The sequence below is a fragment of the Mobula birostris genome, chromosome 32 (assembly GCF_030028105.1).
Source record: "Mobula birostris isolate sMobBir1 chromosome 32, sMobBir1.hap1, whole genome shotgun sequence".
NCBI classification, from domain to species: domain Eukaryota; kingdom Metazoa; phylum Chordata; class Chondrichthyes; order Myliobatiformes; family Myliobatidae; genus Mobula; species Mobula birostris.
In genome coordinates this window covers 29,322,333-29,337,040 of record NC_092401.1, presented here as the reverse complement: position 1 = coordinate 29,337,040, position 14,708 = coordinate 29,322,333, and the positions used below count along the sequence as shown (strand labels likewise).

The window sequence follows — 14,708 nt, the reverse complement described above, 5'->3', positions numbered from 1 at the left end:
GGTTTCTGTTGAGACATTGCAATTCTGTTCACGCTCACTTTCATTCTCAACTTCAACTCAATTGCATCTCCGCCTATGCAAGTTGTGCTTCAGTTAAGAGATATTTCTGAATGCTTTCTTGTAAGATGCCATAAGCTAAATGATCTCTCCATCATTGAACTGACAATGCTCAGAGAATCGCTTCAATTCAGCCACGTATGTTGAAATGGACTTGCCTTCCTTTTGATTCCACTTCTGAAACCTAAAGCGTTCTGCAATCAATAAATGGTTTTAGTTCTAAATGTTCCTGTATTACTTTTGTAAAGTTCATTTTGACTGGTTTGGTTGGAACAGTTAAATTTCTAAGCAAACTGTATGCCTTTAAATCCAATGCCCTCAGCAAAATTGGTACTCATTTTTCAATGACTATTTCACTTGCTTTAAAATACTCCTCAATCCGTTCTATATACCATATCCCGTTACCAATTATGTAATCACATGTATCAATCTTTCCGATGTAGCCAGCCATTCTGCTCTTTTTTTAAAATGATTATTATCACCTGGTACTCACTGTTTATGAACCTGTGAATTCTTCAGTTTCTTGGCTTTCTTTTACTTGATTGTCTTTCCTTTTGTGAAGAAAATGTGCCGTTCCAAGGAAAAAAAAACATGCTGCATTTTCTTTTAAATTCAATGGTCTCGCTGTGCTTCGACAGACTGGTAGTCATCTCTGGTTCATTTAAAACTTCCTCATCACCACTGTTATGTTTTGTAACTCCAATACATTAAACTAATTTGAAGAAAATTAAGCAACACATACAAAATATGCTGGAGGCAGGCCAGGCAGCAACTATGGAAAAAAAGTACAGTCAACGTTTTGGGCCGAGACGTCATCTATACTTTTTTCTATAGATGCTGCCTGGCCTGCTGAGTTCCTCCAGCATATTTTGTGTGTGTTGCTTGGATTTCCAGCATTCGCAGATTTTCTCTTGCTTGTGATCTGAAGAAAATTATGTGACTCTGGAGTACCAGTCTAACTTTGTGCAAGACGTACACATATCACATGGTGGCATCATGACATGTGCAATTCACTTATTTTTACATATAATCCATACTGAAATATTTAAACGACAAGAATGCTTAATCAAAAAATATATTTACAATATTACTCAAATACTACTGAGTAATACTACTCAAATAAATACACATGTATCACCTACAATGAACTCTCATTTTATGAAACCTTCAATCTTAACAGCCACGTGATAAGAATTATTTTGCACAAGTAGTGCAATCTTATGCACTAATTAAACTTATGTGCTAATTTTTAAATTCAAGTATCTTACAGGAAATTTAACTCCATTGTGAAAGGAATGTACAAATATGGACATGGAGCTATGTTGTAACTTGTACCAAAAGTTTAACCATTGAACAAAACATAGGTATTGGAAGCCAAGTAAGATTACAATAAATGTGTGAACTGATTCGCTTTGGAAGGTCAAATCTGAAGGCAGAGTACATGGTTAATGGCAGGATTCTTAGCACAAGAACATAAGAAATAGGAGTAGGCCATCCGGCCCATCGAGCCTGCCCCACCATTCAATAAAATCATGGCTGATCTGTCCGTAAACTCAGTTCCATCTACCTGTCTTTTCCCCATAACCCTTAATTCCCTTACTATGTAAAAACCTATCTAACCGTTTCTTAAATATATTTAGTGAGGAAGCCTCAACTGCTTCCCTGGACAGAGGAACAGAGAGATCTTGGGGCCCACAGCAGTAGATACCTCAAAGTTGTCACACAAGTTGATAGGGTTGTTGAGAAGGGATGTAGTGTGTTGGCTTTCATTAAATAGGGTTCTGAGTTCAAAAGCCACAGGTAATATTGTAGCTCTATAAAACCCTAGTTAGACCACACGGAATATTTCTGGTCACCTCATTATAGGAAGAACGTGGGTGCAGAGGAGATTTTCCAGAATGCTGCCTGGATTAGAGAGCATGTCTTATGAAGATAAGTTGAGTGAACTGGGCTTTTCTCTTTGGAGTGAAGGAGTACAAGAGGTGACTTGATAGAGGTGTACAAGATGGTAAAAGATATAGTTGAGTGGGCAGCCAGAGACATTTTCCCAAGGCAAACATGGCTAATATGAGGGGGCATAATTTTAAGAAGACTGGAAGAAATTATAGGGGGGATATCAGAGGCAGGTGTTCTTGTTTTTTGTCTTTTTTTTAGAGAGAGAGAGAGAGAGAGAGAGAGAGAGAGAGAGAGGGAGAGTGTGTGTGTGTGTGTGTGTGTGTAATGACCTATCGAGGATGGTGGTAGCAGCAAATATATTAGGCACACTTAAACTCTTCTATAGGCACATAGATAATAGGAAAAATGAAGGGCTATGGGAGAGAGAAGGGTTAGATTAGGGACGGCCAACCTATGGCTCATGTGCCAAAAGTGGTGCATTGGATGATTAGAAGTGGCGCATCGCACCCCAGTGATAATAATAAAAAAGTAAGCCTACTCATGCAAAAAGTATTAACCAAAAACTGATTTGTAGTAAAAAAATCTATAACAGGAATTCAAGTAGCTTACAGCTAGAAATGGGTTTTACTGAGAATAAATCTAAAACTTAATTATTTTTAGCGATTTTATTATTTCGTGCACATCTTTTGGCGAATGTTATCTTCTTTCACATTAATCTGTTTTCAATTTTAAAATAAGTTCAATGAGTCAAACTAGGAAAGAAGGACTTTTGTTCTGCAGTCATTCCATAACTGTTCAATACACATTTGATTCTTGTTTGATCCTCAGGCGCCAGGCATCTGCACCGGTGGTGCGTCGCAGGTTTTTGCCAGTCAGTCTACAATTGACACTTGTGCACTACGGAGTTGTGCTTTGTTCCTCCTTTGTGAACATTTGCAGTTTTGTACTTTTTCGAAAATTAAGCCTTGCTTTTCCATTCAGTTACCCTTCACAGTGCAAAAGGAAAGCAGAAAGTGATAGTAAGCGTGAATTCAATGAACAGTGGGAAAATGAGTTCTTATTTATAGCGGGTCCAGCAGGAAAACCGTTGTACATTATTTGTGAAAACACCTTCTCACATAATAGAAGACATGATCTTAATACACTCTATAAAACACAACATCAGACTTAAATAGAAGGAAAACTGAAGCTAGTGCTTGGGTCTGAGTTACGGAAAGAATATGTGATTAAGAAAAGGGAAGAAATTAAAAGAAGACAAAATATATTTGTTAAAAGAAGTCTCATTAATGTTTATCTTGTTTTATATTAAATCAATATATCATGTAAAAATGCTAGATATGTCTATATTAACATATTTTTACAAGAATTGAATGGGGGTACAAGAGTTGTATAGCGCATCTGAACTCATGCGTGAAAAAATTGACGCATGGAATGTGAAAGGTTGGCCACCCCTGGGTTAGATTAATCTTAAAAGGTTTAAAAGGTTAAAAGGTCAGCATAGCATTTGGGGATGAGGAGCCTGCACTGTGCTCTACTGTTCTATATTATAAACTAGTATGTGGGTTTCACTGGTAAAGGCTTCACTGACTATTTCTAGTTGAGACTGGGTTGGACTTCCTGCATGAGGGCAGAGGGGAGATTCATTGAAGTAATTCCTACGGCTAGTAGGCCTCAATTACATGAAGAAATGAGAAACTAAGGTTGGGTCACAACAGAGAAAGTTAAAGGAAGATTTAGCACATATGGAGCATTGATGGAGTGAATAAGGAGAAACAGTTTCCACTGCCAGGAGGAGAGTGGAAGAGAGACTTGATGTAATTGGTTATAAAAGGAGGGTTGAGAACGGGGAAGGAAAGAAGAGATTTTTTTTGCAAGAAGCTGTAGTCTGAGAAATGATGCCTAAAACCCACAGCGAAAGCAGACTCCAAGGGAGTTAGACAAACACTTGAAAACTAGTATATTTGCTAGTGTAGGAGCATTGAGTGAAATAGCTACAGATAGCAACCATGTTGTTAAATTCCCTATAAGAAATCAGATTTACCGAATTCAACAACTTGCCACTGTGGGATTTAAACTTCTGAGCCCTGAAATGCTGCTCCAGAATTGTAATTGTAACGAGACTGAGCTGAGCCCTTAACGGAAGGAACCAAATCATTCCAAGAACACAGATCGGGTAATGATCAAGACATCCAAGCAACTAAATGCAGATTTCCCAACATGATCATAATCTACAAAGAAACTCCATGTGTAAATAGTTTAAATGTAATCTTAAGTGGAGTGCGGAACTCCAAGTTTCCTCCCAATGATGATCTCTCCTTTAAAACCATTCTCCCCAACACCTCAAAAGTAATCACACTGAGATTGCCTGTATCACTAACCCCACCTCAGTTAAGCCATACTGTCACCCATTGATTCAAGTTCCAACCTAACAGAGAATCAAAGCTGAGACTACAGTGTAGTTCCAAGGGAATGCTACACCATTGTCTTGTTTTGAGTCATAGAGCACTACAGCAGACATAGACCCTTCAGTCCATCGAGTCTGTGCCAACCTAGCCTTCTGCTTAATTCCACCTACTTGCACGTGGACCATAGACCTCCAGTCTCCTGACATCTATATACCTATCCAACTTCTCTTAAATGTTACAATTGAATCTACATCCACCACTTCCTTTGGCAGCTGCTACACACATTCAGTGTCCTCTGAGTGAATAAGCTCCCCCTCATGCTCCCCTTAAATATTTCACCTTTCACCTTTAGCCTATAACCTTCCATTGCAGTCTCACCCAACATGAGGGGGAAAAGCCTGCTCCTGTTTACCCTATGTATACCCCTCATATTTTGTATACCCCTGTAAGATCTCCATTCAATCTCCTGCACTCCAAGGAATAAAGCCTTAACCTATTGAGGACCCTAACTTGGGTCCTCAAATCCTGGCAACATTGTTGTAACATGTTCTCTATACTCTTTCAAGCTAATGACATCCTTCCTACAGGCAGATGACCAGAACTGCACACAATACTCCAAATGTGGCCTCACTCTTTTGGTATTATTCCTAGCGAGGAGTAGTCCTAATCTCTTTCTTACTTCCGATCCCTTAATCAAATTATAAATAAAAGATTAACTGGTTATATTTCATTACCATAAGCAAATATTTTTCTCTGTATAAACTATCTACCACATTCTTATGTAGTGAATAGCTTCTTAAAATAATTGCATCATCTGTTTTGGGGTATTTTAAAGATGCCCAATAAAAGGCATGTTATGTCATATTTCATTTCAATGAATCCTTCAAATAATTAGGGAGCAAGTATTGCAAATGAACCAGGGACAAGATGAAATTAATCCTTAGTTCAATTTGAAGGCAAATTATAGGATTAATGGCGGGATTCTTATCAGTATGGAGGAAGAGAGGGACCCTGGTCTCCACGTCCATAGGTTAAAGTTGCTGCGCAAGTTGATGGAGTGTATGATGTATTGGTCTTCATTAACCAGGTGATTGAGTGAGCCATGATGTAATGTTGCAACTCAATAAAACCCTGGTTAAACCACATTTGGAATATTGTGTTCTGTTTTGGTTGTTTCATTGTTAATAAGGATGTGGAAGTTTTAGAAATGCAGACCAGACTTACCAGAATGCTGCCTAGATTAGAAAGCATGTCTTACGAGGATAGGTTCAGTGAGCTAGGGCTTTTCTCTTTGGAGCAAAGAAGGATGAAAGGTGACCTGATGGAGGTTACAAGATAATAAGAGGCAGAGATTGAGGGGACAGCCAGAGACTTTTTCAGAGAACTTTAAAGTGAATGGAAAAAGTATACAGGGGATGTCAGAGGTTTTTTTGACACAGAGAGAAGTGTGTGCATGGAATACTCTGTCAGGGGTGGTGATAGAGGCAGGTACATTAGGGACATTTAAGAAACTATTAGAAGGGCACATGGATTATAGAAATGTGGAGAACCATGTAGGAGGGAAAGGTTAGTCAGTTAAAAGGTCAGCACAACATTGTGGTCCAAAGTTCTCAAGTCACAGCAAGTTGCTGTCATCCAAATTGTAGTGGCTGAATTAGTGGTAAAGAATCTACAATGACCCAATTTCCCTTCCAAAATGCAATCATCCAGGACAATGAATTTTCATCAAAAAAGGTAATGAACTGAAACCTCAACTAATTCTCTTTCCACAGATATTGCCTGGCCTTCTAATAATTTCTGCTGTTAATTTGGAGTTCCATTATCTTCAGAATTTTGTTTTTACTACTTCTGTGATTGGATAAATACTTGAAGGGCAAAATTTGCAAAAATGGGGTACTAACTTCAAAGAGCCAGCATGGGCATGATGGTCAAAAGGCTTATGATGTAGCATACTGGTTCGAAATGAATTGATTAAAGCTACACTCATTCTAATGTTTCCACGCAACAGATTGCATATTTGGACCAAGACATCGGGCAAGCGAGAGTGGCAATGACCTCAAGTGCGTCACACCTGAAACACTAGCTTACCCTTTCCAGAACTGGGAGGAAACCCCAGTGCCAGCAGAGGAGACCCTGTATCTACAGAACTGGGAGGAAACCCTAGTGCCAGCAGAGGAGACCCTGCATCTACCTCAGGAGACGTGACTGCAGATACTGCAGAGCAGTGTGACTGGACTGGATTTACCAAAGAGGAAGCTGAGAACAAACGCCTCATTCCTTCAGTGATCCCAACCAACCCCATTCAAATGGCATCTCCTTCACTGAGCACTGGTATTGTAATTGATGAGTTCAAGTTCAAGTTTCCTGTCATTTGACTATATATATATATATGTGTGTGTGTGTATATATATATATAGAACCAAATGAAATAACGTTCAAGTTGTGAACAAAACCGGTCAAAATTACCTATGACATTATCACTCCTTGAAATATAAATAATCCTTAATGTATTTCCAGAGTTAGAAGAATCCAAATAAATAATTAAATATGCAGACATAAAAATGACAGTAACCATTATACATATATCGTTTGGCCGACAGACGCGGATGCAATAAGACGTCAAGGATGACGTTAGATCAAGTCAACAACTTGACTTTGCACTGCACCCAGATTTTACAAAGTCAAACAACCAAGGCACTTCACAACAGTATTACAGGGCAAATTTACCATACAAACCCGACTCTTGTGTATTTTAACCACCAGACCAAAATTCAGTCATATTTGTATTATTGCTTCCTAGCAGATTATTCTAAACATTTATCATTTTTTCTAGATCGATGTTGTTTCACTAAGAAATTGGCTTCATGTTTGGCCACATTTAAAAATAATATTTGGAACTTATCCACATTAATCATTGAATATCTTAATAACTTCAGTAACACCCCCCCTTTGATTGCCTTCTCTCCAGCTTACAAATTATCATTAATTTAGTCTCTCAGCTCACCCTCAGACCCATTTCTGGCTACTGGTGTTAATTCTCTGCACCCACACATAACACTTTGACATTTGAACTACTGCTAATTCCTGCTTCCTTTTACATTTGAAGTCTAAAATCTGAACATTTTTCATGTAAGTATTTATGATCTTTAATGGAACTAATTGTAACTGCAGATAAAAAGGACAGCGATTTATCACAAGATTAAAGACAGTTGTTGGCAAAGGGCAACTACTTAAAAATAGCAGTAACCTCACACCAACTTGGATTTTGTGTAACACAACATTCTGTAAATCCTTACTTACTGTGCGATGCCCTTCCTGCCTGTTCAAGCATTTTGGATACTTCGCTAAAGATTCTTATTCTGAGATGTCCCTTACTAACCATTCCTGCTCGGTGATACTTATGCTGTGTCAGTCTAAACTTATCATTTTGTAAAGAAAATAAAGTTATGTAGTTATCCACTCCTGAGCAATATGAAATATTAACAGTGTGAAAGTCCTTGACCCCAAATGAACAAGGCTCACCTTCTGAAAGAATACCACTTTACCTGATGAAGGGTTACCCACTGATGCATCCACTGGCAGATGCCCATGAAAGGTTAGGGCTGTACATGTTAACTGATTATTTAACACCCATGGTAAGGCACATGAAAATTATGCAAATAAAATACGTCTATTAGAAATGGCATTACAAAAAACTTACACAGAGAACTGGTTTCCAATGGATCCGTAAAAAGCCACCATAAGTAACTGCCGAAACATTATCACCTCAGTACAAGGTAGAATCTGATCTCAGTTCTTCACACAAGGCTGGTAACCTATGCATTTGTGGATATCTTGGCTACAAAGGTTGGCATTATAATCACCAAAGTGTTAAACACATCAATAACTTAATTATACAAACATTATCCTGTGCAATTGAATAAGTTGACTTAATTGGTCACATCAGAATATTATAATTGATTACAGTAGCCCTAGGCTAGGCAAGTAGCAATCCTTTTTGGAAAATACATGGCATCAGATGCAACTGTGACAACTTCTGATTGAACAGTCTGCTAGCAGGGCTTGAGTTTCCTTTTCAGTATCAGGCAGTTTCTCCCCCAACAAAGTGACAGAGTGGCATACTTTAGGGAGGTTTGCGACACCAACATTGGGGTCGTAGTGCACAGCGAGGAAAGCTATCAAAGCTTGCAGCATGATATGGACCAGTTGGGAAAATGAGCTAAAAAACAGCAGACAAGTACCAGGTGTTGCACTTAGGTAGGACAAACCAGAGCAGGACAAACCACAGTGGGTCTTACACGATGAGCAATAGGGCACTGAAGAGTGCAGTAGAACAAAGGGATCTGGTAATACAGATTAATAATTCTTTGAAAGTGGTGTCACAAGTAGACAGGGCCGCAAAGCCAGCTTTTGGTATGTTGGTCTAGATAAATCAAAGTATCGAGTACAGGAATTGGGATTTAATGTTGGAGTTATAAATAACATTGGTGAGGTCTAATTTAGAGTATTATGTGCAGTTCTGGTCATCTACCTACGGGAAAGATGTCAATAAAATTGAACAGGTGCAGAGAAAATTTACAAGGATGTTGCCAGAACTTGAGGACCTGAGTTATAGGGAAAAGCTGAATATCTTAGGACTTTATTCCCTAAAACATAGGAGAATGAGGGGAGATTTGATAGAGATACAAAATTATGAGGGGTATAGATAGGGCAAAGGGTATAGATAGGTTTTTTCCACTGAAGTTGGGTGAGACTAGAACTAGAGGTCATGAATTAAGGGAAAAGATACAATGTTTAAGGGGAATATGAGGAGGGGGTCTTCTTCATTCAGAGGGGGTCAGATTATGAAACCAACTGCCAGTGGAAGCGGTGGATTTGGACTTAATTTCAACATTTAAGAGAAATTTGGATAGGTATATGGACTGGAGGGCTATGGACTAGGCAGGTTAATGATTCAGCATGGACTAGATGGTCCGAAAGGCCTGTTTCTGTGCCGTAGTGTTCTACAACTGCAAGATTGGCAGTAATCCTCTCACTGGATACTCCAAGCCTTGAGTAGCACTAAGAGTATTAGATGAATATGCACCAAGCCCATCATTGAAATACAAACGTACGTTGGTTGACTGAGAGAAACATCAAGAAATAATCTCAGTTTTGCTCTGTTTATTGCATTATATTTACAATTTATTTCATTCTCTGAAATAAGGTAGGTGTTACAAGCAGACTCCTCGGAAACTAAGATAATATCCCACATGACAATCACGTGTGTGTGTGTGAACAAAACCACCAGCTCAACACCTTCAAAAGTCCCATTACTTCATATTGAGATTTCTTTACTGCAAATTAAGCAGGGAGGAACTGATAGTTTCAGCACATTGATCCTTATTGACAAGAGGGTGTGGAATTTAGATTGCAGATATAATATTAAGAAGGTAACATGCACCCATTAACCTGAAGTTCCAGCTTCCCTTCCTGTTCTTAACACAATTTTCACAGATGTGCAATCTTGCCAAATTTCTGGAATACTTTTAAATATTAATATGAAATAACGGGAACAAGAGTCCATGAGCTGTAGTTTTGTATGCAGAGTGACACTGACATGATTGATTGACAATTAAGTATCCTCCAAGCTCCAAAGCCAAAATATGTTTTATTCTTCATACCCCGCTACCCCCAGTCCCTGAATTTAAATTAAGTGAAACCTTGTTTAGGCTGAAGTGTCACGCACACACCTCAGCAACAGTCTGGCTGCAAACGTCTATGTGAGTACTAGGAGTCCAGACGGCACACTGGGCTGTCATACACCATCTGCAAGTTCACCTTGTGCCCCACAAGCTCACGGATGTTGTTGATCCCATACTTGATCATGGTTGGTCTAAGAAAAAATGAAGGAAAAATACTCATCTTGCAACTTTCTTTCCGGTTTATCAAACAAAATTACCTACAGTACTTAAGCTCCAGAATGAAACCAATAGAACCTAAACAAGGCACTGTAAAAAATCACAATGGCTCTAATGCTTTAGGCTTACAATGTTACAGACTATTACACAGGAAGCCTATAGGGAAGGATACAAAGTGTTTAGACATGAAACCTTGTCAATTGAAGAATGATGAATACATAGCAATGACATTTACACCCATGAATTCCTAAACACAACTACCATGGTGTTAAGTAGAAAATTCCAAACCAGCACAATTTATTTTCTACACTTATGGAAAGAACAATTATAGCACAATGTGTATTCCGTCAGTGAAGAAAACTTGCTGCTGGAAGTATTTAGTGATCACATTCCATAAGAACTAAATGCTTCTAGAATCGTAAAACCTTATAGCACCACAAAAGTGTAGCAGCCAACATGATGCTATTACAACTTGGGGCATTGGGAGTTCAGTTCTGGTGTCATCTGTAAGATGTATGATCTTATGTAAGATCTGTATGCTCTCCCATAAGTTTCCCCTGGTGCTCCCGTTTCCTCCCACAATGGAAAGATGTACCAGTTAGTAGGTTAATTGGTCATTGGAAATCATCCTGTAATTAAGCAGTGTGGGTTGCTGGGCTGGAAGGGCTTGTTCTGCATTGCATCTCTAAATAAACACAAGACATTTGATCCATAATAACCGATTAGTTACACTCATTTATTCATTTCCTTTTTGAAAGTAAAAAGTGAACCTGCTTCTGATCTTTTGGATGGTGCATCCCAGACCACAAGGATTCAGCACAAATTCTTATCCCCTCTCTGTTTTGCCAGTTACAGTTACTGCTGGTCAAAGATAAAACCCAGAAACTTTCTGGCCTGTGACATGCATTACCTGGGAGCTTTCACTAACTGCCCTGTTTAAACCAAATACCTGTACATACTTTCATCTGAGTCGAGAAAGAATTGATAATCAAACCAGCTCAAACAGTGGATCTGTCAACTAACAACAAGGAAATATTGTGGAAATGAAAGAAACCAAAGATAAAAATAATTTGTCTTTGGAATACTTGAGTACTTCACTTTTAATTACATAACATTTCACTTTTTGGTTGAAGGAGAAGGAGATATCAGGCGCCGATGGCAACACAGAGAGTTAAGGACACCTTCTTTAAATTCACTATATAAGTAAATGCTCGATTTGTGATGAGACAATTGATTCTGGCCATTATTTGAAGTTCTGTAAGCACTTATAAAGTTACAATTCAATGCTGTGGCTTTTTGCCCTGTAGGAAACATAATCAGGTGAATGTATCTACACTATTTATAAATGGAATAGAAAAACTGATATAAAGTGTTTGGTGTTGTGCAGAGGACACGGAATTGTGGGCCCCAGTGTCTACAAAGGTTCCTCATCTTGGTGCCAGCAATACTCCAGGACTGCTAATTAGATTGAACCAGGTTAGACACTGCTGAGGCCTTGCTGAATATGCAGAACAGCAACAATGCAAGAGACCCCCATCGTGTAATACTTTCCAAAGACTTTCATGAGATTCCCCGACATGGTCAGGAAACAAAAAACACTGAAGGATCCATCACTGTAGACTTTGAACAGATTATGATTTGGATTTCTCTGGCTGTAGTCTTCTGTGTTTTCTTTAAAGTTCTTCCCTTCTCTGAATTAGATGGCAAGTTTTTCTAAGTTATATTAAAATCGAGTGACCATCATATGACCATCGGATTGAAGGAACATTTGCATAGCAAGCTTCCAACTCTCTACGGTTCCTCTTACAGTCTCCTCAATATTTAAAATTGTTTAACATCATTTCCAGGACTCAAGTATAAAGGAGAATGAAATAATTGTTACTCTGGATCCAATCCAGCACACAAAAAAAAATATGAAGAACACAATAATTAAAAAGCAAGGTAAATATAAATAAATAAGATAGCCTATATACATAGATTAATTGTTCATAAAGTGACATTAGGCTTAGGAGTGTTTGTACATAGGATGACTGACAGGAAATGATAGTAGTAGTGGTAGGGGGGTGTGGGGAGGGGTTCGTGGGTGGAGATGTTGATCAACCTTACTGCTGGGAGAAAGTAACTGTTTTTGAGTCTGGTGGTCCAGGCATGGATGATAGCCTCCTCCCTGATGGGAATGGGACAAGCAATCCATGACCAGGGTGGGTGAGATCCTTCATGATGTTACTGGCCTTTTTACAGAACCTTTTTGTATATATGTCCTTGGTGGGTAGGCTGGTGCCAGTGATGCAGTTTTGACTACCCATTGTAAAGCCCAGTGCAGTTTCTGTTCCAGGCAGTGATGCAACATGTTAGGATGCCCTCTACTGCACATTTGTAGCATGACATGAGTATAGTTCACTTCACCTTCCTCGGAAAGTAATGGCATTAGTGAGTTTTCCTGATTATGTAGAAAGTGTTCTGGGTCCATGAAAGGTTGTATGAGATGTGAAATCCAGACGTTTGAAACTGCTCACAGTTTCCACTGCTGTACTGTTGGTGCCAGGAGGGGCACAAGTGGTATGAGCTCTTCTGAAATCTACAAACAAATCCTTTATTTGTTAACATTGAGGAAGAGGTTATTTGCCTGGTACCAGGCCTCGAGCTCTTTCACCTCCTTTCTGTACGGCATTTCATCTTTTGTCATGTCATCAGCAAATCTGACAATGTAATTACTCGGGTACTTGGCCTTGCAGTCACGTATGAGCAGAGTGTGCAGCAATGGGCTCAGCACACAGCCATGTGGGGCAACCATGTTGAGGATAACAGGGAGGGAGGAGCGGTTGTGCATCCTCACTACCTGAATTGAAAATACACTTGGACTAAGATGTTAACTGTCCTGTGCTATCACTAGTGGGATCATCAGCTGATCTGCCACCTGTCTTCAGGAGTTTCGACCCGCTTATGATCAAGACTCCCTCAAGGTGGTGGGCCAGCAGTGCTAAAGCACCATCTCCCACTGGTGAGCTTAAAAACTTGGCATCTGCCTCTATCAGAGTTGTTGGTCACTTCCATCCAACAGATTGTCTACTCTTCAGGTGTCTATGCAACTACAGTTACTTTCTCCCAGCAGTAAGGTTGATCAACACCTCCACCCACGAACCCCTCCCCACACAGTTTCGAAGTTTAGGATATTGAGAGGGGTGGGGAGTGCCATCTGTGACCTCCGGGGACTGATCTTGTTTCCACCAGGGGACAGTAGTATGTGAAGTTATGGGACTGGCAGCCAAAGGCATCCAACCATCAGAATCAGGTTAATTATTACTAACGTATGTCATGAAATTTCTTGCTTTGTAGTAGCAGTACAGTGTAATAATTAAAATGTGCTACAATAGTATATATTATACTATTCATGCGGTGAAATACCTCCATGGTGGTTGGGAATTAAATTTCAAGTCATTAAATAAATCTGGAATAAAGTAAAGATAACATTAATAATGACAGCCACTGGAATTTTCTGTAGAGATTCACCAACAGCCTTGGGAATGAGGTTTGTCATTGCAGTGTACAGGCATAATGTGGTCTGGCTGAGTTCTCTCCAATTCAACATGACAATGAATTCCCTAAGTGCAAAAACTATAATGATTATCAGCGTCATCTACTTCAGATTTTCTACTGACAACAACTGGAGGTGTGAAAGTGCTTGGGAGAAACTGTGAACTGTTTCACATCCTTACCAGCCACCCGACTGCTGTCCCAGGCATTCCTCAGCTTCACTGAAAGTGATAATTTGAGTCCGTTTTCATGCAGCTTTCTTGATTTCTGAAATAAAACTGCTATTTCCCTTCAGGTTTCAACTTGCTTTTCTGCCTCCCACTTCATACTGGCTCCTTTGTTACCACTAATCTGTACACTACAACAGTGACTATCCTCCCAAATATCCCCAGTGGTTGTAAGGTTCTCTAGAATGTCTGAAGGTCAAGAGTGGTGTGATGTTATGGAGTCCTAGAGTCCTACAGCACAGAAACAGGCCCTTTGGCCGAACTTGTCCATGCCTACCAAGTTGTTCATCTGATCTAGTCCCATTTGCCTCAATGGAGTTGTTGCACAAGCAGCAGGGAAGTGTAGGATAGCTACAAATTCAACCACGGAGACTATGAGCTGTACTACACTTACCGTTCAAGAGACAGACCCCATGCAATCACACACACCCCTTCCGGCAGGCCCATCGGCTGCAGCATCTCTGGGCGGAAGACACCGGAATTTCCGACTTCCACCCATTTCTTCAATCCTGGGGAAAGCAGAACATTTCTGTTTAGATGCAGCAGCAGTTCCCAACCAGCAGGAGCAGCATTCAACAGGCCAAGTTCTTCATCCCCACAACTAATGGACCAGATGATCATTAGGCACAGGAGCAGAATTGAAGGCTGTGGGCATGCAAGGTTGGTACTGAAAGCATGGCAACACTCCT

The 14,708-nt window shown here is 39.6% G+C and overlaps 1 protein-coding gene across 2 annotated transcripts in view; it reads right to left on the bottom strand.

Annotated features, from left to right (window-relative positions):
• Positions 1-9,506: 9,506 nt before the first annotated feature.
• farsa (phenylalanyl-tRNA synthetase subunit alpha) overlaps positions 9,507-14,708 on the bottom strand; it is a 58,436-nt gene continuing 53,234 nt past the window's right edge. For both annotated transcript variants that reach the window (XM_072248223.1, XM_072248224.1), the window contains exons 12-13: positions 14,414-14,528; positions 9,507-10,233 (exon numbers count right to left, since the gene is read on the bottom strand). In XM_072248223.1, the coding sequence (XP_072104324.1) occupies positions 10,128-10,233; positions 14,414-14,528 (221 nt within the window). In that variant the 3' untranslated portion in view covers positions 9,507-10,127. The remainder of the gene's footprint in view (positions 10,234-14,413; positions 14,529-14,708) is intronic.